This window comes from Phycodurus eques, chromosome 3 (genome assembly GCF_024500275.1).
Source record: "Phycodurus eques isolate BA_2022a chromosome 3, UOR_Pequ_1.1, whole genome shotgun sequence".
Taxonomy (NCBI): Eukaryota; Metazoa; Chordata; class Actinopteri; order Syngnathiformes; family Syngnathidae; genus Phycodurus; species Phycodurus eques.
The window spans coordinates 12,166,041-12,192,500 of NC_084527.1; the positions used below are offsets into that span (position 1 = coordinate 12,166,041).

Consider the following 26,460-nt stretch of genomic DNA (forward strand, 5'->3'; position numbering starts at 1 on the left):
AAACTCAATGATCAAGGTAGTAGCCAGCTACAGGTACATTTCAATACATTAGAATTGTTTCAACTTTCTTTTTTGTTAAAAAAGGCATTTTCACCTAAGATACTAGTGGAGGAGATGACACAATGCTGATTAAGCCATTCAGCTCCTCTAACATCTTGCATCATTTGTATCTTATTTTTTTGTATTTTGTGAATGCCCTATTCATTTCCCACACGGCCCGGTTGGTGGCGCTCTGCAAATGACGGCACGGAAATGACGCATGTCCTTCAAACCATAGTAAAAATGTTGTAGAATCACATACTGTATAAGGGCCATAACATGCATTACCTACTTCATATTGAAGCGACGGTTCTGTTCTTTTGTTGTAATGCAGAATTCAAGCTTAGGCGGGCAGCAGAGGTTACATCTTATAGCTTTTATGTCCCCCTAATGTCATTTTCAGGTTTTGATTCTAAAAACATGACATTTGTTTGAAGATGAATGCTGAAAACTTGCAAAGACTGAGAACAATGTCGTACGGAATTGTGGCGATATAGCTAAAAACTCTTTTTTTTCACGAACTCAGCTAGCCGTATTTTTTTTAAAGGGCTAAAAATGAGCCCTGTGACGAAAGCAAGCTGGGGTGTATACATTTTGGCATGAGTCCCCTTCCCCAACTATTTGAACACCAAGCGCCCTTATTCAATGCAGTGGGCATTTGACCGAATTTCCACTTCCATATTCCTAACAACTTGGCCCACTTCTACCAGTATAGCCGCTGTCTATGTTAGTCACGATGGAGTTTTTTTCCCCTTCTGATCAAAGTGTCTCTCAAAGATTATCCTGCGCGATTATCCTGTCGTGTGGAGTGTGTTAAGTGATTCAGCCCTTCAATCGTAAATATTAAAAATGCGTGTACCCCGCAGTTGCAGACTTTTAGCCACAAGAGGTGTTGTGTGTGTGTGTGTGTGTGTGTTCTAAAATAAATGCGTTTGCATTTTTAAACGTAACAAGTCCCGTGTACAGTGATGAGTGCTGAGGGATACAAGGCAGATAAATCCTTAATGGCCACCTTTGATTTCAAAGTGCTAACTGTTCATTCCAAAATGTCAAGTAGTTCTACAGTCCAAATAAGGTGCGAGGTTGGTTTTATGCATGCACATACTGGAAATGAAAGAGCGACAGATACGAAGCAGTTCAAAGTTCAACTCATTAAGAGTCAATCAGGCCTTAATGACTTTTACAGCTCGGAGCGGGAGGACTGGAAGCCTCCGGAAGGAAGGAAAAAAAAACAACAACCTTCAGTCTGTTTAATGGCTTTGATAGTAAAGACCATTTATGTTTTACGTTGACTCTCTTTAAAATCTGGCTGAACGTTACTTGTAAGGGGAGCGTCACAGCTCATTTGAAGAATATGATCGAATTCAAATAGTATCGGGACAGCTGGTCTTTGTTACACTCACAGTAGCCGATTCATGGATTGATAGCCATCCTGTTGTTGAAATGGAGATTTTTCTCATGTAATTATAATTATATAAAATTCTAGATTTCTTTAAATGTACAAAAGAATTGGATCAAACCTCTGCTATACTCCGTTCTCATTCTGTAAAGATTTTATGACTTGTTTTAATTTCCTTTTTCGGTGCTAATGATTAACCATGGAAGCAGAGTGCATACAGGGGCGAAAAAGAAAAAAAGCACAACAGGAGGGGTTGTGTCTATACAGTATCAAGTAAAGCATAACCCTCACTGTGAGGGTCCTGGGAATGCGGCGTGTCCTGCGTCGAGCATCATCATCATCATCATCATCGTCATCGTCAACAGTGGGAGGCAGAGCAGGGGTACGAAGCCCAGATGGATGTCAGGGTAACATCTGTTATCAGCACAAAGACACAAACACACTCGATGGAAGAAGACAGGGAAGATCTCGGGTAGGCATTCTTCTCCGGGTTTAAGAAAACAAGCCTGCTTGTGTTTGTCTTGTAAACACACATTTACATGTGACAAACTCACTGGGTTAATTGAGGGGAGTGTTTAAGAGAACTTTTCATAATAGGCCTCGGGGTCAGAACGCAAGTGACTACCGCTGACTCGAATTGAGAATCATGACAAAAACCTACGGCAGATATATTCCAAAATTGTCTTTGAGTAAATTTCGCAAAACATAATGGCGAGCCTGCTACCTAACGTCAGCTCTAGCACACTATAAACCGTCATCTATGCAACAGAAAAGCCAATTAAATAGCCGTTCCCTCCATGATCATGTTAAATAGCTCTGAATTTCAACTTACCTGTTAAAATGTAAATTACGGCCGGTGTTCCATATTCGAGAGAGCCAATCGGAGCCAAGAGCAATAAAGGTGAGACTTCTACTCAAAAAATGTTGTTGGCCAACTTGATGAATTATAATAGTAGCCTGTCAGAGCAGGTGTTACTGTCGGCCTGAGTTGGTGCATGCTACTAGCTAACATTACTTAACCTCACCACAACACAAAAGAAAGCCTGCAACAGTAGCCTACTGTAATAAATGTTATCTATATAATGGGTTTCTGAAATGTTGTGTATTCCTCTCCATTGCTCTTTGTTGCCTTTGAAAATGGGAATGTGATGCACTGAAGATGTTTATGTTAAGATCATTTGCAGGCATAGAATACGATAAAAGAATGTGCCCAATACTAAAAAAAAAAAAAAAAAAAACCAGTAAAGTCAAAACAATTTCGTTAATACCATGAATAAATACATGTACTGCATATGCATATCTCTAAATAATTACAAAAGTTTTTTTGTTTAACCCACATTCAAATATAGTAGCGTAGTAGGCCCAAGTGTTTATCAAAAACAAGGCAGAGGTTTTATTTATATTTATTTGATACTATTGTAAATCACTGGAACATTATGCACAGCTGGAACAGTAACTGCGCTTAAATATAGAAAATATTTTTGTTTACTTTGTGGTTCAATTAAAATGAATTGCACATAAGTTAAATAGAAATTGTACCTAAATGTTTGAAAAGAAACATTTCTAAATGATTAAATGCAAATGCACTGTACTTAAAAGTACTGTAATGGATTAAAAAAAAACAACAACAAAAGTTGCAGCAACAGTAACATGCTCAATTTTAATATTTAATTCAGTGATTCTTTCATCTACCACTAGAGGGAGCCCGAACCATAACACACTTTGGGAACCGCTGCTATGGTCCGTTTATACATAAATGTTGTCCACGTGATCCCCAAAATACACTCGATTGATGCATTTAAAACTCAAAATCTTTTTTAAAAAAAAAATCCCTCCCTCAACAAAAAAATATACCCCCCGCCCCCTTTTCCCCCTAAAGTTACTCCACTGCCTCTCATAACATCATCTTTTCGTCTGACACGTCACACATTCAAACTACAGTAGTAGAGAAGGACAAAATCAGCACTGAAGCCATTTCCCCTCGTTTCTCAGTAAATCAGTCGTGGTCAAATGACAAGGAAGAGTTTGTTGACGAAGACGTCCTGCTAAAAAGGTCAATACTTTACATAGCATTCTTTTCTGACTCATCACAACAATAGGTAAACCTGCACAATCTAATGACATCCAATACAAAACTATACCTTTAACAATGTTTATTGTTTGCACTGGTGTACAACTTCACTGCATCATATTGAGGGTTATAGTCTTAATATTTTAACTCTCATGGAGCTAAATGAGGCAACCAGAATATTAGAAACAATAACTAGGATCTGTCTAAAACGTACATAGTGTCAAGTACCAATGAGATCAGCAACAGTTTAATTTCAATTGAATAGTCATGTACTTATTACATTAATAAACATGTTAGTCCAGAAATTCTTGGTCAGAGACAACCCCAATGTTTTCCACTCGTAACGTTGCTACTGTTAATATACAGGTTAAGTTGACATCATTTGAGTGAGAATTGGCTATGTTGTAAGACTAGAAAATGATGTAGTCTTACAACATAGCCAATTCTCACTCAAATGATGACAAATTTTAATGAGATGAGTAAAAGCAGTGTCGTCCCCCCCACCCCTTAAAAAAGACAGTGAACTAATCAGAAATACATTGTAGACATTCTTAATGTGGTAAAAAAACAAAAAACAAACAGGGCATTTCTAAGTGACCGCCAAACCTCTGAATGATAGTGTAAATGTGCAACAATGTGTTTTCATGGAAAACATGAATTGTCAGGGTGACCTCAAACTTTTCAACAGTAGTGTAAGTTCAATGTTAGTTCAATGTTTTACTTTTGTTTTTCAGTGTGATAAATGCCATTCAATTGCAATGAAAAATCATTTTGAGTCTTATAGTTAAACACAGTGAAAACAAGTGTGTGTAGTGTACATTTTTGGGGAAATTCAATACAAATACAACAACTGGAAAGCACATTTGAACATGGCACAACAAAATTCATGAATCCATCCATCCATTTTCTGAGCCGCTTCTCCTCACAAGGGTCACGGGCGTGCTGGAGCCTATCCGAGCCCTCATCGGGCAGGAGGTGGGGTACACCCTGAACTCGTTGCGAGGCACTCGCAGGGCACATACAAACAAACAACCATTCGCACTCATATTCACACCTACGGGCAATTTAGAGTCTCCAATTCATGCATGTTTGTGGGATGTGGGAGGAAACCGGAGTGCCGGGAGAAAACCCACGCAGGCACGGGGAGAACATGCAAACTCCACACAGGCGGGGCCGGGGATTGAACCCGCAAAAAGGGCGCATATTGAACTTTTCTGATGGTTTGTGAACTTGGTTATGCATTCCAACCGTTTGAGTATGTTGGAATTTTGATGAATCTTTTATTTTTCAAAGAAGCCTAATTTTGTTCACCTCGGTCAGTGATTCTCAGTGTGGCACAGTCGGCTCCCTCTTGTGGTGCACAAAAGAATCTCTGCCTATGAACAGTTCAGTTATATTTAACTTTTTAGTACATTATATTTGCTTTTAATATTTAAGAACTGTTTGTTTCAAACCATTTATTCGGTACAATTTTTAACTTTTATGTGAAATACACTTAAATTGAATCATTATTTGAGGCCACCAGTTCTGGGTGTACTGCGCCTCTCACCTGAAGATAGCTGGGATAGGCTTTCAGCACGCCCGTCACCCTAGTGATGATACGCGGTATGGAAAATTGATGGATGGATGGCATTATTAGAGCCAACTGAGAACCATAGTGGGCTAACTCCATTGTTGCCATTTTGCATGGTAGTGAGGAAAAGTGCTGAGTGCAATTTTCTGTATTTAAAAATCGGAACCAAACCTTGATTTAGAACACTATTCTTCTGGGGGAAAAAAAAATTTAATCAGCCTTTCCTTGTGATTTCTGCACTTAAAAATGACCAAAAAAAAGAGTTTACCTACTCAATGGCTCATTTAAGTATTTTTTTATTCATCCTACATTTAGGTGTTAATGTTCAAACTGCATAATGTTATAGTGGCCTAAAATAATCTTAACTAGCTTTTTGTGAAATAATTTCTTGTTGTGTATTTGGATTCCTGCACTACTGTATGTTAATGTTGGTTACGATGGGGCGACTCACAGTTCTGAGGACCCGGGTTCAAATCCGCCCTCCCCGTGCCTGTGTGGTGGATTTCTCCAGCTACTCCGGTTTCCTCCCACATTCCAAAATCATGCATGCTAGGTTGATTGAAGACTAAATTGTCCATAGGTGTGAATGGGAGTGTGAATGGTTCGTTGTCTCTTTGTGCCCTGCGATTGGCTGGCGACTAGTTAAGGGTGTACTCTGCCTCTCGTCTGAAGTCAGCTGGGATAGGCGCAAGCACTACCTTGACCCTTGTGAGGATAAGTGGTTCAGAAAATGGATGCATAGTACATGGTGTCAAAATGTGGTCTCCGATATTCAGATTTCAAATGATGTCACATTTTTTGGACTACCCCGTATACGTATGTGGCCTCTTGGTCCCCGCCGTGGATGCCCAAAAGTGAGCAAAGTCTCCTTCGGCATGACCGAAGGGGAAGCAGAAGGAGCCGGAGAGGAATACAGGAAGAGGCAAAAAGAAGAGGATTTGTCCTGGGAGGGCAGCATCTTCCCGAGGTGCCGTGTTGTGCAGCAGACTGAAGAGAAGCGTGTCTGACCCAGAGGCACACACTGGAAAACAGGATCAAAGGGTCACCGCAGCAACCTGCGTGACACATTGTGTTCACCACCAGGAGCTCACAAAGTAGATCACCAGCAGCACCTCTCTCACTTCCCTGACCGTTTGCACTTTAGCTTTACACTTCAGAGGACTTTGCCCAGTCCGAGGGATTTATTATATTCAGGGGACATTTATTTATTTATTTTTTATTTGGGTCATTCTGCAAATAGAGGACATTTTATGTACCTGCCCATGTACCTGTTGTGTAAATTATAATTTTCCTGAAACAAAATGCAACTATAGCTGGAATAAAGTTAATTCTGAAATATTACACTGGGTTACAATTGTTTGTTTGTTTGTAAATTGATTTAGGACAATTTTGCATCACTGAATCTGAAAATGACATCCAATTCTATTGTTCATGTCAGGTTTTCATGCAAAGTGTTTATTCATCAAATGTTACAAATTATGTTCATTAATCAAATGTTACAAACTCTGCTCATTCAACAATGTATCGCAGACAAAAAAGTACCTGTAAATTGAATGTTACATCATCATTGTTCAAAATTCAGGGCATGAACCTCCGTTTATTTAAACCTCTAAAGTGAAAATACCTGTACATGTAAACAAAAAACAAAAACAAAAAAAAAGCATGTGGCTGTAGTCCAAAATGTTGACCCAATGTGGTATTTGGATTCAGCACATCAAAATTGTCCTAAATCAGCTAAATAAACTTGGACAATAAATTTACTGTTGACGAGTGTTATTGAAAATACCAAAATAGCTCTCGAGCAGCCCCTAAAATGGCTTCTCTTGTCCCTCTCTCTTGATGACCAACTTACATCAAATGTAACAGATGAAATACGTTTTAAAACTGTTTTTTTTTTGCAAGATTTTGTTGTCTTTCTTTTAGTTGTTAACATATTTTGTTTTTATCAGTTGTCTTTTAAATAGTAGTTATGCTCTAAATCTGTCTCTCAACATACACAACCCTGTTACTAAAAGCTTTTGAACCGTCCAGAGGAAGAGAAAAAAAAGTGAGCTGCATGACTCGGCAGAAATGACATTATCAAGCTAATTGCTAACCATGGGTAGATCTCAGGTTTTTTTTTTTTTTAGTTTGTTCATGACCAATTAGCATAGCAGCTAGCAAAGCTAGCATGTACTCGAGCAAAAACTTTACAAGCATTGAGTTGTAACCCTGTTACTGTAATTAGAGTTATAGTAACATTAAATGTCTTAAAATACAATCAGCAATATTTTTGTAACGTTTTTCCAGGTGCTTGAGTATCTGTAACAGGGTTGTACCAAACAGCAAAATATAAGATATGACAAGTATCTCATAAAAAGTATACTGTTAATGGTTGGGCTGGACGAATCAAATTATATGATGGTTTGGTATTTGTTTTTGTTGAAAACCTAACACAAATGTAAACTAAATGGTCAATTTTTAAAAAAATGTTGGTGCGCATTTTTTGAACATGTTTTGTGAGTTGAGTTCTCCACCCCACTGTGATACTTTAATTATAAATGTTATTCAATTCAGGCAATGTTCACTACAAAATAATTCTCCGTGCCAATTTACAAGACCTTCTCACCATGACGTCACACGTACTGTACTTCCGAATAGCAAAAACTGATTGCAGCACTCGTGAACAAACCCTTCCCTGTCATTTGACCAAGGCAGAGCGATTGAGAAAACAGGGGGAACGGCTTCAATGATCATTTTAGCCTTCTTCTCTACTGATATTGTTTCATTGTGTGAAGTGTCATGTTGAACTTCCAGTGACCAGTACGAGAGTAATAACAGCAAATTTAACACACCTGCTCCCCATTCACGCCTGAGACCTTATGACACTAATGAGTCACATGACAGCGAGGAGGGAAACTGGCTAACTGGGCCCAATTTGGAAATTTTCACTTAGGGGTGTACTCACTTTTGTTGCCAGCGGTTTAGACAATAATGGTTGTGTTTTAAGTTACAATATTTTGAGGGGACAGCAAATGTACAGTGTTATACAAGCTGTATAGTGACTAAATTGTAGCAACGTGTCATGTTTTCAGTGTTGTCCCATGAAAAGATATATTTACCAAAATGTAAGGCGGCGTAGGCCTACTCCCTTTTAGCGAGATACTCAATGTCTCATATATCATGTTGTTCATTATTATTATTAGAAGTATTGTTTGTTTATAACAAATTATGATGATCTTCTTGGGTTTTATTTGTAGTAGTTTTCTGTTGTTGTTGTGTTCCACAAATTGTAAAGATACAGCCGAGACAATAATTTAGATTTTTACCAATTTAATAGATGTAGACAAACCGAAAAAAGAGTCAGGATTCAAAAAGTAAAGATGAAACAAGACAAGAGCAAAGAGTGAAAGTTGTCCTGTTGTTTGTTCAATTTTGCAGACTGGATGCCAGGTAGATGACGTCAAGAGCAGAGAGGAAAAAAAGAACCCAAATACACTTGGGCGTGTGTGTGTGTGTGTGAAGATGTGTGGGGGTTTAGGCCGGTCTGGGCCAGAGGGGGGTCTTCACAGACAGTTGGAAGGCATTAGGGTGTCAGACAGGGACTTGTCACATGCAGCTGTTGCTGCAGCTGATTGACTGACTTTGTATTGGGCCGCGATGGCAGCAGCCTGCGTGCGGGCAGCGCGAGTCCACGCAGATTAGGACAAATTAACAACAACAAAAAACAACGAGTGACCCTGGAGGCGTAAACACTGACGTGAAACACATCAAGCACATTTGTCAATACATCCAATCTGTGCGACTTCATACGTGAGTGGGACAGGCACACTGAGAAGAAAAGAAAATAGTCATAAAAACAATAACAGATTCAAGTCCGATTTTTGTAGGGGAAAATGTTGCAATATTATGTGCATTGAGAAATATATCGGGGGGAAAAAACATTTCTAGCAATCTTTACGTATTTTTACGTATTCTTGTAACCCTGACTTTTTTTGACTTGTCTCTCCTAAAACCTTTTCCTTGGGATATTACAACTTTATTTGCATAAAACAATGATTTTGTTTTAGTGCCAATGGGATGGGTAACTCTGTGAAGGCACCATTAATGTTGAAAGGTACATACTATAAGTTTTGGAGAAACTTATGCTGCCATCCAAGCAATGTATTTTTCATTAACGCCCCTGCTTATTTCAGCAAGACATTGCCAAACCACATTCTGCTCCTGTTACAACTGCGTGGCTTCGTAGCAAAAGAGTGCGGGTACTAGACTGGGCTGCCTGCAGTCCAGACCTGTCTCCCATTGAAAATGTGTGACACATTATGAAGCGTAAAGTACGACAACGGAGACCTCGGACTGTTGAACGGCTGAAGCTGTACATCAAGCAAGAATGGGAACGAATTGCACCTACAAAGCTTCAACAATTAGTGTCCTCAGTTCCCAAACGTTTATTGAATGTTGTTAAAAGAAAAGGTGATGGAACACATGACCCTGTCCCAGCTTTTTTGGAATGTGTTGCAGTCATAAAATTCTAAGTTAATGATTATTTGCTAAAAACAATACAGTTTATCAGTTTGAACAGTAAATATCTTGTCTTTGTAGTGTATTCAATGAAATATAGGTTGAACATGATTTGCAAATCATTGTATTTTGTTTTTATTTATGTTTAACACAACGTCCCAACTTAATTGGAATTGTACAATGTAATAATATTTTTTTCTTGTAATATTTCATATTTTGTATAATGTTTCACCCGTTTTGCTAAAGCAATTTTTGTGTGTGCAAAATTAGAATGTTTTCCTCATAATTACTACTTTATTGACATAATATTAAAGATTTATTCTCGTAATAGTGCTAATTCATGCTTGTAAAATTGCAACTTGAAAAATGATGACTTTTTCTCATAAAATGTAACAGCTTTATGCTTGTAAAATTAAGACTATTTTTCTTCTCATCTTAATCACATTACAACATTATGCTTGTGTCTTTTTCCCCATTTTCATGTAACAAAGTCCTCAAAAAAATGATGACCTCACTTTCCCTGTATTGGTACAAAATTACTGTAGGAGCGTTTCCTCGTTACGTGTTTATGCTCATAATATTGCAAATTCATGGTTGTAAAATTGCAACATTTTGCCCAATCTTAATACATTATTCCCATTAAATGATTTTTTTCCTTGTAATATTACAACTTTTCCCTGTGATATTACAACATCATTTTTGCTAAATGAAGACGCTCAACTCATAAAATTACGACTGTTTAATTTTTATCTTGGGTTGTACAGAGTTTATGCTGTTCATTCCATTCATTCTGACGTTTTTCAGTAGAACGACATTCTCATACTATTACAACTTGATACAACTTTATTCTTGTGAATTGATAATTTTTTATGATAAAATTACTATTATTTTCCTTGTAACTGTTTTTACTTTACCATCATAAAAGTCCAGCTTCATTCTGGTATTTTTGGGGGATATTTGTTTCCTTTCAGTGTGCCCCTAGTACTCGTATTAGTCATTGGCTCGAGGAGAAGAGTTCCCAAATTATGCGTGGTGTGATATGCATTAAAAAACAATTATTACATACATAAAGCGCCATATGCTGCACATCGCTAAAAGCACTGAAAACGTATTGGCGCACTCGCACAGTCACATGATTAGTAGCAGTACTGTGTACGGTGTGCCGGTTACGTGGTAACTGTACAGCAGACTCCATGAGATAGCGCTACAAGGCTCAGGCTAGATGCGGTGTCACACACTGACACGCCGATATGTAACCGCTGTACACGACACACTTGACACATGTACAGTGGAAACCACATCAATGGTTCCCACTCGAACATCCTGAAAAGTAATTAGTGGAAGAGTTAAACTTATCTACAGGTAACCTGGGCTCCACTTTGTGTGTGTGTGTCAACAAGAGTGCAGCGAGAGATAACAAAGCCAACCTCATCACACGGTGCAGGAGTAGCTTCACAACAACGAGGTTCTACGTGGTTCCGAAGGCCCCTGGAAGGTAGTTCTGAAGAAAGGGGGGCGTGTATTCGTCGGTGTGCGCGCACCAGCGGGACATTTCGATGACGTCGTCTGCTGTTCGTGTCTCTTGGCGCTACCTTGCGCCATCATATCCTGGCGATCGGCGTGTCTTTGTCTTCCAGCAGGCCGATGAACTGAGCAAAGCTTTCCTTCACGGCGTCCACATGGTCTGTGCTGCTGCCGTCCAGGATCCACCGCTTGCCTCGGGCCAATGGCTCCAGCTCGAAGTATTTCTTGATCTGCACACAATTATTATAATTACTGCCATGAGTAATACAGTGGACCCTCACTACTACGGGCAGACGTGGTCCAATGGTTAAGATCAGCGCCTGCCACCGTCGGGGACATAGGTTCAAGACCCCGACCGGATCATCTGCCAACGTACACCGGACTCACGCCTGTGGTGCCCTTGAGCAAGACACGATATCCCGAACCGCTCCCCGGGCGCTTCAGCCGCCCCCTGCTCCAGTGTGTTCCGCTAACAAGTGCGTGTGTGTGTTCACTGCGATGGGTAAAATGCAGAGAACATATTTTGTGTGCATGCATGCATGGATGTTCATGGCAATAAAGGTGATTCTTCTTCTTCTCTCGTGGGGGCTAGGGACCGGGCCTGACTCTGGATAATGAAAACCTGAAAATAATTGACGCTCATTATAAATTGCCATAAAACATTTTTAAATAATCTGTTTTCCCCACCAAAAAAAACTGCAAAGGCGGCACGGTGGACGACTGGTTAGAGCGTCAGCCTCACAGTTCTGAGGACCGGGGTTCAATCCCCGGCCCCGCCTGTGTGGAGTTTGCATGTTCTCCCGGTGCCTGCGTGGGTTTTCTCCGGGCATTCTGGTTTCCTCCCACATCCCAAAAACATGCATGAATTGGAGACTTTAAAATTGCCCTTAGGTGTGAATGTGAGTGCAAATGCTTGTTTGTTTGTATGTGCCCTGCGATTGGCTGGCAACCAGTTCAGGGTGTACCCCGCCTCCTGCCCAATGATAGCTGGGATAGGCTCCAGCACGCCCGTGACCCGAGTGAGGAGAAGCGGCTCAGAAAATGGATGGATGGATGGAAAAACTGCATATAAGTGGGGGTTAAAACCACAAAACCACAAGTTTTGTGAAAAGGAAAAGTGCTACTTTGATATGGTTCGATGGGTTGGCTACATCAAAACATTTTGACCTTTGCCCTGAGACATCCCTTGCAACCCAACGCCTCCGAATTTTAATTGAAGATCCCTCCCCCAGCGAGTAGTGACCTTGCAGTTGCGGTACGTGAAGTAGTGTGATATTTTTACGATTTCCGACTGTCTGTGAGGCAATGAAGGAGTCTTAACAGATGAGCGAGTGTCTGAATGTGATCAACAAGTTGGGCCTGTGCAACAGAGGATGACAGGGGAAGTGAGTGAGCGAGCTTGCGTTGGGAGCCACGCACAAGGAGTTGACAACTGAGAAAATATCAACGACGTCCTCGATTAATTGCAGTCAAAGCTCACAGTTAAGAATGTTAAAATATAACTTAACGTTGCCCGTACACCTTTGTTTTGTTTTTCTTCATGATAGCCATGGTTTGACCCTGCAAGTGATTATTTCCATTCTTTCCTTTGGGACAAATGGTTTTGCAATATGAACAAATTGGAGGTTGTTCACAAGTCTGCACATGTTCCTGTCAAAGCATGCCAAAGCGGGTGATTTGAGGAGGGACGTCACCTTTAAAAATGAAAAAGGAAGCAATCAATGCGATTCTTTGGCTGACGATGTTGTTTTTGAGACGGCCCTGAGGTCAGCTGGCAAGGAAGTAAATATGAAATAAGAAACAGCGGCTTGTTTCTGCTGTTCAAATAAAAACCAAAAGACGACCAAACAGGTGCATTTGACACATCATCAATCTTAATGTGAGACAAAATTAGTTTTGTCTTGGCTTGCTTTGTTTAATATCTTGCCAGATTTACAGTCTGCGTATTAAAAAGGCGCACAATCATTGATTATTTGTTCTATTTCTTAATACAAGCATGTGAAGACTCATCGACTGGGAATGTAAATTCCAAAGTATCCTCGGAAGTGTTTTACAAAAAAAACGTATTTATATTTGTGGCTCTTTAAATCTTTAATGCTGGTGATCATTGACTAATCGGACGAACAGGTCATTTTATCTTATCAGACAAAATGATCCTTGGACGGTGCAGTGAATTCCCCTGTACCCAAATGCCTTGAAATGAAATCACTTATTTCTGCAGAGTGTCGTGCTGTCAAGCTGTGCCATGGTGTGTGGCATGCCCAGGATGGGGTTTCGGGGGAGGGGAGGGTCTTGTGTCTACTCAAATGCAGCCAGCCATGCCAACGGGCGGGAGAGCGAGCGCCGTCTCTTGCCTCCCTGAGCCGAGTCTCTGTCCGGGTGTAATGTGAGTTTAATGACAGATTAAGTCACCTCAGCCGCGTTTGGCTCAGAGGCCCGGCGAGAAAGCCGAGCGGACCCAAACAGTGTGAACAAATCTGTCTGGGTAACATGAGCCACCCCGGTCCAGGCAGTAGCCCCAGACCTAGACTGCAGACGATGCGGCTGGCTGCCTGTCTGCCTGTCTGGCTGGCTGACGGTCTTGCCTGTACCAAGGCCCTCTTCTGGAAGACTCTGGGCCCTGCACTGGCAGACAGTCAAAAAGCCAGCAGTGTTCAGTGTGCGCAGGTGTAGTCAGCTTCAAGCCTCTCTCGCTCCTCCTACAACCTGAGGGCAATTCACCAAAGGGCAATTGCCTTCTCTAGCATTGGCAGGCAACTGCTCTGAATTATGTTCTTGTTATCTGCTAGTACAGTAAGAACAGTGAAGGAGACCAAAGATTATGCATTACGGCTTGTAATATTACCCTCCCCTCCTAAATTTGTAACGCCGCTGTCCTGGACATTTTTTTTTTAAATTCCTCATACTATCTGCTCACCAAAGAATATATTCAGTAACATGAATAAATGCACACACATATTTTTCCGTGGAACGCATCTACTTGTTTATAGCGGAAATCCGTGACTGTATACTGTGTAGCAATTATTTTTTATTTTTTGTCTTTTCACACAATACTTAACTTTAGGAAAGAAGCGCCACAGTGGTCATTATACTTTGTCATTTATTGCAGTAAAACATTATGAGCACACTCATGCAGGCTCTGCTCTCAGCCACAGCTCACACCCAGAGACTCACACGCAGCCTCGCTGACATCAAACACCAACCCACCAGGCCCCGTCTCTTAATTCATTCACTGCCAGCAGTTTTCAATTCACAGTTCTCCATACTGCTAGCCATTTAACAGCACTTTGACTGATCTTTCAATACCCACATAATATTGTGTTCTGTGGCAATAAACGCATCAAACCTACCAAAAGAAAGAGTAGACTCTTCTTTCGCCAGAAAAAGTTTGTTTGTAGCTTTTTCCGTTTTTTAGCAATCAACCTTCCTCATTCACTCCACAATACTGTGTCATCTTTTCTCACAATTGCGATACAGATTTTCTACTACCTACCACGTTTCTACCCGTTTATACTATACATATACATACACTGTTCGAGTGTGAATTGCCTAAACTTGTCAAGACTACCAATGTGTGGCATTTCTCTCCCGTTTATAATTTACATAGCCACTACCACCACACTTCAGTGGTACAGCCGGGTTCACGACCCTTGTCCTGCATGCTTCCCCTCCGGTCCTTGTCTTGTCCTTCCCTCACAGGGTGTAGCACTACTGCCCCATACAACACTCTTGTGTATATGTAGGTATATAATGTTTTGCTTTCCTCATCTTGTTTACTGCTAGTGCTTTGTCTTTTTTTTGTCTTCTTTTCTCACTCCCCTCTAGAAACCTTGTTCTGTTTGACTGATCGACTTTGATTCTCAATATCCATAAAAACACTAAGAAACCACAGCGGCCGCTTAAAAAGTCCACTGTGACACAGTAAAACTGTTCCAGCATAAAAGGGATACAGTGCCACCTTTCTGCTTGACCTAACAGCCGAACAGGACAAAACAAACAAAAAAACAAACAAGAAGATTTTTGCATAGTTTCCCCACTTTAATATTTAAGATCATCCTTTAAGATCAACAAAGATAACCCAAGTAAACATAAAAGGCTGTTCTTAAATGTTGACTATTTATTAACTTCTCCCTTGTTAAATCATGAATTAACTGCAGCTAATGAAATTTTTTGGTTCATTTTCACTGACCGCACCCAAGCCTGATTACCTCCAGACCTGTTAAAATCAAGAAATCTCTTAAATAGAACCTGTTTGAAAAAATGAAGTCGGCCGATAAAGCTAAAAAAGCTGCAACAAAATGCCACGATCCAAAGAAATTCAAGAACAGATGAGAAATAAAGAAAATGTTTATCAGTTTGGAAAGGGTTACAAAGCCAATTATAAAGCTTTAGTATTCCAGCGAACCATGGTGAGGGTTAATATCCTTCCCATGAGTGGCATTTTTTCTTTAAATATGCTTACAATGTGGTGTTTAAATAAAATGGATGGGGTAAAACTATTAAAAAAATATTTTTCTTTTTTTTTTTTTTACATGGTCTCTCTATATCGCAGATTTTCACTTATAGTGGTATGGGCCTGGAAGGTATCCCCCATGATTCACAATACATTAATACATTACATTTAATTACCCCCATGAATTATTAAGAGTACTTGGATCCCTTGAAAGTTATTTTTTAAAATCATGATTATAAAACAGGGCTTTGTCTGAGACAGGTCCCGTGATCAGGGTATATTCAATCCAGAGGTTTTAGTCCCAGCAACAACAGGTGGAGCTTTGGCCTTCAAACCGCTTTAGTGTTATGAAGCTGAATGAACCCTGTGACCTAATGGCCGGGCGCATCCGCACCGGCTCGCCAACAGTGTGGCCCAAACCCGTTTCTTTAAGATTAAGTCCTCCTAAGCGCACTTATGCTTGCTTAAGGAATTGCGTGAGGCAGCAGGAAGGGTAAGTATGTAGTTGCCAGATGGCTCCGAGAATGACCAGTGGGTCATCCAGTCTAACGTCTTCTAGGTCATACACACCAGCCTATACATACAGTAGGAGAAAGTGGCTTATACCTCCGTATGGGTGTAAAAAAAATCCATAATCACCTGCATCACCTGCTTTCCTGGTGCTGGGATCCAGCTCATTAGTCACTCGAGATACACAATTGTGATTCAGAAGAGCACACTGACAACAGCAATTGAGCTTTGACTTGTGCTTCATGCACAGTGCTCTGACTGTCAACTTGTGCAAGGCATTTGATACAGGACTACTATTGATGCACTGAAATTAAAATTATTGGTCAAAACCGAAAAGAAATTATTATGCCAATTATTAGTAAAACTGCATTCATGGCTATGACTGAAGAGCCGCCAACCTATAGAAATTCACTTGCAGAACAATTTGTCTGAATTTCTATATTTTTAAAATTATGTCATGAACATTACAGCAGGACAGTTATTGCAGTTATATTATGTAACAGGATAAAAATAATTCTGCAATTTGACAATCGTTAATAAATTATGGCTTCAACGTACTTCTTGTACAAATGCTTTCTCTTGCATGCTATTTTTGTATTTACTGTACCCCTATTGCTGCTAAAATGCTGCAAATTTCCCCACTGTGGGACTAGGATATCATCTAATATAATACTATACTACTAATAATAAATATTTATTATATTAAATTATTTTAAAGCTTATAGGCTCCTGTTCTCAGGTGACATACTAATTCAGTTCTAGTTTCCGGTTCCAATCCTTGTGGCTATGTAGCGTTGTGTACAGTATTATTTTCTCTCCAGACACATTATTTTGCCTGCTATTTTACTGTTCAAAGTTGGTTACGCTCTGCGATAACGCAGTTCTAGCCAAACCAATGTGACAAGTTTACTGTATCACCCAATCATTTATTTTGGTGTTTCGCAACTAAATGTCACGATAGCTTAGCAATTAGCATGGCGTCTCTGTCTTTTTCCTGTTAATTACTCCTTGTCCTCCCTTTATGACAACAATACATGTCAAAAGTGTAGCTTATTCACTGCCATGGAGGCGACCCTCTGTATATTAATTACGATGGGGTTTCTGATCCAATTAAATGTAATACAATCTAGATGTTTCGTGAACTTGTTGAGTGCATTAATACCTTGTTTGAATGTAATTTTCTGTTACTTTCAAAAACAAAACTATACTTTTCCTCTACACACCACAGCACTGACCTAATGTGTGCAGGGAATACCTGTACAGTTAGTCAGCTGTGCATAAGCTGCAACCCTGGCAAACCTAGTTCCGGCCGCTTAGAGCACGACTGGCTGTGCACGGCACCTGGTTGCTCGGTGGCCCATACCAGGAACACTACATGTGACACTCACTAGTAGATTCATGTCAAGTGAAGAGGATATCCTGTCAGAATAAATAGGCTTGGCTGCCGTCTTCTGCCAGTCGGTACCTCCTGGCCACCTTGACACGTGATGGAAGAGGACTGTCAGAGATAGACTGACTAGAAAAGAGAAACCAGAACAACGCTTTGGTTCGTGTTCTCGTCATGAATGAGCATGACTGCTTTTCATGCCAGTGACGTTATTGCGTGTCAAATGATTGTTCTGATCAGTGGCAGCGCCTTTGCGCCGTTTCCACTTTACATGTGCAAATGTTTTGGAATCTGGAACATTCAAGACAGGATAAATGGCCGTTTTTCTCCATCTCGCTCTTCTGCTAATATTACAGTATTAGCCTTTGGAGGTAGTATTTATAGAGCGAGTAAAGTGGTGCCTTGAGATACGAATGACCCGAGTTTTTCGAGATACTGTAGGAGCTGTTATCTGGCAATGTTTTTGCTTTGACTTGAAAACGAGATACACGTACTTAATGGTGGCCCTGAACTCAATTCAACTCACTTCACAATAAGCAGCAGTCTGGCAAATATTGAACAATTCATGAAAAAAAGCAGTTTGAGGCTGTTTAATGCCACTCCCAATAACACTGTGTATTTAAAACAACATAGCGTTGCCTTATGAAAAAAGTCTGCTTACCTTACCTTTACAAACAATGCAAAACGCCATTGACATCCTAACAGTTACAATCGATAGTCGTGGTTTCAGAAGCAACAAATATTTGAACACACATGGTGGAGAAACACAGACAGATATCAATAACAATACTCTGGCATATAAGTATTTATCCTCTACGAAAAATTATTAATATCAAAGCATCTTATTGAGTCACTTACAGTAGTAGTAGTGGTCGTAGTAGTAGTTGTAGAAGACCATTCTTCTTCATTTGTGTCTGCATGACTGTACAGTATTATACTGTCTCCCGGCAAGCCGGGCACACCAGAAGGAGCAGCACGAACTGGACAGCAGCATTAAATCATGATGCACAAACTTTAATTCTTTACATTCTAATAAATTATGTAATTGCTGTATGTTTTTATAAAGTACATTATTATAGAATGCTATTTTCTCTTATTTAAAAACATAAACCAACATTTTTGTTTTTTGGCGTGAGGGTGGAATGGATTAATGGCATTTCCATTCATTTCAACGGGGAGGGTTTTGAGGTACGAGCGTGGTCACGGAACTAATTAAACCCGTATATCGCTCTGTTGTATTTTCTCCAGTCTAGTGTGTGCCCGGTTAATAACCGTTAGTGCCTTTCTTATGGGTGTAATTGCAGAGGCCCAAAGGCTAAAGTATGACTGTTACTGATAAGGCAACCCACTTTGGTCCAGTTATCGTGTGATACGCTCACATATTTGGGAAGTCAGGTCTAGCATTCTTTCAGAGGATAACAGCAAAGCCAGATGGAACACATGTAGGTCTGCAGGACAAACCCCTGCAGCAGATCTGTATCGAAGAATCACGTTTAATGGCCCACGCTGTAAACTGTAGATTTCTTATGTAGGACAGTTATTCTTTGTTGAGTCTGGCTCCTGCATTTGCCCAACATCCCAGAAGTCTGAGAATCAAATCTGAATTAAATTTTATAATAATGAATAATACTAGCCGGCACTGGTGGACGACTGGTTAGCACATCTGCCTCACAGTTCTGGGGGCCGGGGTTCAAATGCCGGCCCCGCCTGTGTGAGGTTTGCATGTTCTCCGCGTGCCTGGGTGGGTTTTCTCTGGGCACTGCGGTTTTCTCCCACATCCCAAAAACATGCGTGGTAGGTTGATTGAAGAGTCTAAATTTCCCGTAGGTGTGTATGTGACTCCGAATGGTTGTTTGTTTCTATGTGCCCTGCGATTGGCTGGCGACCGGTTCAGGGTGTACCGCCTCCCGCCCGAAGATAGCTGGGATAGGCTCCAGCAGCCCGCGACCCTAGTGAGGATAAGCGGTAAAGAAAATGGATGGATGGATGGATGAATAATACTAATAATACGCTTCCTGTTTAAGTACAGCAATAGGATCATAAAATGGAAAATGGAAGAAGAGGAAATGCTCACTTGAGAAGATTTTAGCCATTGGTGAAAAAACAAAACAAAAAAACAAGCCAGAACACAAGAGAAGCCAATAAAAAGGCTGACTCAAAGTGATATGCTATCCTTCAGACACTACTTTCCTGCAGGCAACATCAAAACTGCTCTGTGGAGCAAGGGGAGCTTTACTCAATAAACTCATTGAAGAGCTAACTTGATTTCAGCCTTGAGGTTTTCATTTGGGTAACCTTCAGCAGGGGCTCTGTTCAACAGAAATAACATCCTTTGTCCAAATGCTACTTAGGATCACGTGTGCCTACCAGACCTATGGGGAAGAAGGCAAAATGGTGCCAGAGTGCATCATTAAACACTGTATTTTTATTATTTATTCCAAGTTTGGAAATACAACAGGTTCCTTTCAATTTGAAGATGTGGGGTCCCTGTCTCTCAGAGGAAGAATTAGGACTTCTATGAACTAGGGAAAGTGGCATACTCAAATATCCAGACAATCAATTACCCTGTCCCTTGACATGTCGGGCCCCTGCCAAGATATCAGTCACCTGGAAAGTGGCCCACACTGGCGACTACGTTGAAATGGTGGGGTAACAGGAGATCCACTTACCATATAATAGGTATGCCTTTGTTTGCTTTTCCGGCTTACCTAAAGAGTCTAGAAGACATGAGAAAGCCTGGCGCTCCCTACGAAGGGAACACTTGGGAGGTCAGTGGAAAAAACAAACATTGCACCACAATCTGTGGGAGGTGTCAAATGAAACCGCCCACTGGCCAGTAAATAAAGCCAGTTGATGCCAGACTGCAACACCTTGGGCAAGGAACCCTATGTTACTGTACCTTAGCCTGACCCAAGGTAAAGGAAAGTCAACAAGCCCATCATTTGCCAAGAGAAAGTAGGAGGCACATGAAAACCACATTTGTTTCATCAAGTGAAGACACCAGGACCTGTTTGATATTTGTTAGATAGTGGGGCCAACAGCACATATGCTTCAGATAGTGGGGCCAACAGCACATATGCTTCCAACACCAAACTGTGCCAAAATGAAGTCAACATTCAATTGTTGTTAGCGAGCCCATAAGGACTTAAAAGAAAAAAAAAATGTTTTGAAACTGCTAGCAGGTTATGAATGTAGCCTCACTTCACTGCTCCCTCCCCCTGCCCTTGCGTCTCTGACTAAAGCCACACCCATCACTAAACCTGAACTTCACGTCATACATGTTTGCCCTTGTTTTGTCTCTGGATCTAATACTTTTGTCGCCTTCCGGGGGTAAAACAAAAACAAAAACAGGCCAAATAAAATTCTGGAACACATGCTAAAGGACTGTTGACATTTGTATCTGTTTTCAATTAAAATGTCAGTTTGTTTATACAATGGTGCCTTGAGATATGAGTTTATTTTGTTCCACAAGCATCCTCATAACTCAAAACACGTGTATCTCAAATCATCTTTCGCCACTGGAATCAATGGAAATGCCATTAATCCGTTCCAGCCTCACCTCCAAAAGTTTGTTTTTAATGAGAAAATTAGCATTCTATAATATTGTACCGATCGAGTATAATACGCTCCCCCAAAATCGACTCCAAAAACCAGGACAACCCTTCAAACTATTGTAATACGCATCATCTATTTGAAGCTATCCTTGCTAAAAATATTATTATCCATATTTTATTTGGGTTTTCAAAGAAATGTTCTGGTCTGTGTGAATGCACTGATGTAATTCAGATTTTTATGATCGAATGTTCGTGTCGCCTCCTTTCCGTTTCTACTCGTGTTCTCATATTAGCAAAGAACAAAGATGGTGATCGACTCAAGTCAATTCTGAATGATACGGTCAGTATAACATTTTCATAGTACTGTTGAAAATAGTCTTACCGGTTAGGCTGCGATTGGGTGCCATGTCGTCCCTGTCCTGCGATGTGTAAAAAGGAGTTAGCATGTAGCAATGGATGACGAGGGGAAAAGCAACATTGTTGTTGCAATGCTTGTTTCCAGCACGAGTGCTCCGCTCGGAGTTCACAGTGTTGGATGAATCAAGTCACCTTTTTCACAACCTCTACGTACCAGTAAATTTATACAATGTGAATTTCTCTTCCATTTTCCTTATACCCTTGCATAATACGCTTCTTTTCATTTGTTAGGGAAAAAAACATTATACACAAGAAATTAAGGTAAATATAATGTAAAGAATCAAACAGTTTTTGCCACATTTTTTGCCTTAATTCAATGAACATTGTGCTGCTCCTTCTGGTGTGCACGCCTTGGCCACCTGGGGCCAGTATAATACAGACATATGGATATACTGTACATGGAGACAGTCTCAGCTCAAGCATGGCAGTAATATTGGTAATTCTTCCCAGAGGATAAAGAATATATGCCCGTGAGTATTGTTATATTGTCTGTCTGCATCCATTGCTGCACTGTTTGTGTTCAAATGCTTAAAGCGTTATATAACACTGCCACATACATCATATTCGTTAGCCCATCTAAGGCTTTTCACATTATGTGTTAGCATTATGCTAGCAGAATCTATATGGTTGTTTTAAATACAACACGTGTGATTCTCTTTGTTTTATGTTTAGTTTGACAGTAAACCTCAACTGGGAGTGGCAACAAACAGCTTCTGGCGTCCTTTTTGAAGAATTCTTCACTAAATATATCTGCCAAACTGCTGCTTGTCCTGAGTTGAGGTGAGTCACTGCCATGATACAGCGCTTGTACCTCAAGTTTTTGTTTGCAGGTCAAAGCAAAAAAATCATCAGAGCAACTGCTCGTATCTCGAAAAACTCTTGTCACTCGTATCTCAACGGCACCACTGTATTACAGCAGGATTTTTGGAGCCGACGAAGGGTAATCATAAGTTTATTTAGGTGCCGTAAGCAGTTGCTGTGCATGCACGTCAAGTGCCCTCGCCTGTTACAGGCCTGACAATAATATTCCAGTTTTTCAGACACCTGTGTTAATAGGGGATGCTTGTGTTCAAATTCGGAAAGTATAAAAGTTTGAAAAGTCAAAGTTACTGGACCCAGGCCAAACCAGCAAGTGAAAGTGCTGCAGCCACACTGGAACCGAGCCGCAATTGTTTTTGAACTGTAGGACCACTGGCGTCGGCAAGTATCATATTAAGACCCCAATGTCACGGCGCAAAGCTTAGCTGCGTTAAGATTTACTGTCCTGTTCCAACGTGATAGGAGCAAAGGTCTCTCCCAGACTCGGCTCGGTGCAGGTTCAAAGTGATCCATTGATGGTACACTTTTCTTCAAAGCCAAGTGGCCACTGCCAGATCAGAGCCATCCCTCAGAGGTGCAGTAAATCTGAAATAGACTGCATAGGAGACGTTCTCGCTGACCCATTCAGTGTGCTCCATGCAACAATGCTATTGCTCTTGAGGGTGGTGATGATGTACTTTCCATACAGACATGCAAGATGTGTCTGAGAAGCTTTATACCATACAAGGAGATTTTTTTTCTTTTACAAATAAAGATCGAAACGCAGTATGGCTTTACAAAAACAAACTGACGTAACCATTGGTATGATGGTGAACCATTTCCACATGATCTAAAAATGGATCTAACCTGAGTACCTCATTCACTGCACAGGAAGTTTATAATTGTCAACTGGAATCCAACTATTTACTGCCACCGATGTATATATCCTTCAAGTATGGTTTACAGACCAGTTTTTCAGTAGAAGACAAAGATTAGGTGTTGAATTTCACCTTGTCGCATCGATTACGTGGGACAGAAATGCCAACATGTTGGAAGTCAGACAAGTTCAAGCACCTATCACTTTAAAAGACTATATGTATGTATGGTATACACAGAGTTTTTGAGAAAGTGTGTAGCAGAAAGTGTGCATCGGAATTGTGGGAAAGATGACGCAGTTCATGGAGTGAATGAGAAATGTAAAAAAATAAAATAATAATAATAATAATAATAATAATAATAATAATAAAACATCATTCAATTCAAGCTAAGTGGTGAGTCAGTGTTGCTCACAGCGCGTTTCATAGTAAAATATATGCCCCAAAAATATTTTGCAATACAATTTTTTTTGTTGTTTTATAATTTGAGGTGTCACAAAAGCAAAAAGGGTCAAAATCACTGTTCTGCTTGACATGTTTCTTTTCACAAAAAGTTTGTTTTCTCTTATTTTTTGTCAGAAACCGGTGTTTTGGGGTTCTAGTGCTGACACTAAAGAACAGAAAACCCTTAGAAAACAAATTTTTTTTCAGGTGAAAGAAGAGTGTCTTCTCTTTTGGTAGGTTCACTGATTATATTGTCACAACATAAGACAAAATTCTGTGGGTATTTAAAGATCAGTGAAAATGCTAAAACGGCTGGCAAAATGGGTAACTCTGCTTTGAAAATAGCTGGCCTCAAAATGGAAGCCATGTAAAACAGAATGGTCCATCTCTAAATGTAAAGTCTGTACAGACAAAAATGACTGATACATTTGTCACATTGGCACATGTGTTGAAGCTGGAGATCTCTCACAGAACGAGGAAGGAAGGTGAATAATTAGTAATAACAGTCAGGCTACAATCCTCTCATCTCGGCTAGAATATAATTACCAGATTCAGTGGCAGAGCTGTGGCCCCTTCACCATGGGTTGACCTGCTCGACATGAAAAAAAGTTTGTGAGGATTAAGTAGCTGGGAAGTGTGTGCAGTGGTGGAAGCGAGGTATCCCTGTTTGGCTTATTACAGCTTTACAGTAACTTAATTTGGTAAAGGACCAGGGCGGTCTGACAAAGAACATCTGGTCTTTGGTTCTCGAGCGGGTCAGCTGGCATCTTGCCTGTGTGCCACGCTGCAGGGACCAACGTGCCACCAACCAACCGCCCTCCTTTTCTATATTTCTCGTGAGGCTGCCTACCATGCTGTCGCAGCCCACACAGAGGGTCGTCCAAGCCCAGGCGGTCCATCACAAGCTACCCTCACCCTCCCTTCTGCAGGACCCCCCTAGTAGGACCCTCATCCCCCCCCTTTCACTCTGAGGCCCCCTTTCATGCACTAGTCCTGACAGTTGACCAGCTTGAAAGCTGTGGCAGGCCCCCCACTTTAGCACACAGCACGCGGCATTACAATCAAAGTGCTCGCCTTCTGCAAAAGATTTAAACCATGCATCAAGTTGGGGTTTGCACATGCTTTCACTAAAACAGAAACACACACACATATATATAATATAAACTGTTTTTTTCAGTCTCTTTGACGTCAGTAAACCAAGATTTGCTCAATCGAGACAAACACTATGTCCAGTTTTTACAAGAGCTTTTTACTTGCTAAGTAGCTGGCTTACTTGGGCTTAGTGAGCAGCAATAGTTCTCTAGAAAATGTGTTCATTTTAAAGCACTGTTACCCATTGCAGAAACTGATCCTAGCTATTTTAAATGACTTCCGAAGAATCTGTGTAGCCCCAATTGAGACTGCACACTAATACCACAAATGAGTATTTTTATACTACTGTAAATCATGAAAGCATACGAGTATCAAAAGTGAATACTTTTACAAGTGACAATCAAAAGTGACGGAAACAAAAGTGGTGCCACTTAAGTTGAACCTTGATTGAATGTTGGCAAAACATGACTACAGACTATTGGGAAGTTTGCTAAAAAGGTTTGTTTCAATAGATGACCAAAAGGTTCCCAGTGTTTGGTCCCTGTGAGTCAGCAATGGAACCAGGGGTCAAATCACATGCTGAATAGGCTTTTCGGAAGTCTTGTCCTGGCTAGCGGCGGCCAGTCGTCCGACCCTTCTTGAAAAACACACAAAAGGGAGGGCACGGGCCACAATTGGATGGGATTCTTTTTTTTCTTTCCCTCCAATGGAAAGTCCAGTTTTGAATAGGGTCTAGCTGGCTGAATTCCGTTCCTCCCTGATTTTGAGAGGACCCGCTGAGGTCAGGGTTCAGCAACATTTGACGTGAGCTGTGGGAAAAGGCAAGCTACGTGCCCGCACAACCTGCCGACAGCCTTCTCACCCAAAATGCCCCTTAACCTCCCAGAGGGGCGGACCACCAGCCCGGGGATGAAAGGATGAGAAAGGCTGTATGGGTGGGAAAAAGAAAGAAAGCAGAGATGAAGATGAGTGGGAGGGCCTGCAGTAAGACAAAGATGTAGAAGAGGTATAGAATCAGATCAATCAGCATCAGAGATGATTGAGGTTTGAATGAAAGTTATTAGCTGAAACAAGTGTGACATTTCTAAATTGATGGAGCCTGACAAGGGTAACCTTTGAAAAAGAATCTCAACAAACACATTTTTGGAAAACAACACTAAAGACAAAGTTGTCATCTGTAAGCAAAACAAATGTTTCCATTTTCTTTTTTTGTGTAAACCCTACAATCAGAAGCCCCGTTTACACTGCCTGTAAAAGGCATTTTCTGCCTTCTTCCCTCGCTATTCTGTAGAAAATTTATACCGATTACATTGTACAGTTTAAAAAGCGCACTGACATGGCATGGAGTATCAGAGCCATAACAAAGGTGCGACAATACCTCCGAAAGACATGAATTCGAAGAGGTCTGAAGATTAACACCCATCGCTCTCTGTTGTGTTGAAAGCAACTGTCACTCTCCGAAAAGAATTCTGCGGCAATGCCCACTGAAGATTGTCACTGTAGTGCCACCATCTCTAGTATGTGACTGCACTGAGAAATCTGTCATTAAGTAAACAAGTTGTGACACTTTCAGTGTCAATCCTTGAATTGAGCAGTTTAACAGACATTAATATGTCAATATCTACTGAAGTCTGCAATGTTACCTCTATTCTGTCGCACTTCTGCCCTGAACAGAGTGACGCGGTGCGAGAATGATCTAACATCTTGGACTCTGTAGTAACTCTCATTTTCACAAAGACCAACAATGTACTTCAATCTTTTCAATATACAAATGGCAACTATTCGGGGGCATTATACTCAGTGCAACAATGAGCACCGAAGCAG

General features: G+C 40.7%; 1 protein-coding gene across 4 annotated transcripts in view; it reads right to left on the reverse strand.

Moving 5' to 3' along the window:
* Window positions 1-1,618: 1,618 nt before the first annotated feature.
* Window positions 1,619-26,460, reverse strand: part of arl15a (ADP-ribosylation factor-like 15a) — a 142,223-nt gene continuing 117,381 nt past the window's right edge. Inside the window, exons 5-6 of one of the 4 annotated variants that reach the window (XR_009768276.1) lie at window positions 11,010-11,336; window positions 1,619-1,852 (exon numbers count right to left, since the gene is read on the reverse strand). Coding sequence is in view for 1 of the 4 variants with exons in the window: in XM_061672093.1 (XP_061528077.1) it covers window positions 11,184-11,336 (153 nt within the window). In the remaining 3 variants the exon portion in view is untranslated. Of the gene's footprint in view, window positions 1,853-3,959; window positions 6,138-6,168; window positions 11,337-26,460 lie in introns of those variants that run through there. The other 3 variants (XR_009768275.1, XR_009768274.1, XM_061672093.1) reach the window with 3 other exon arrangements.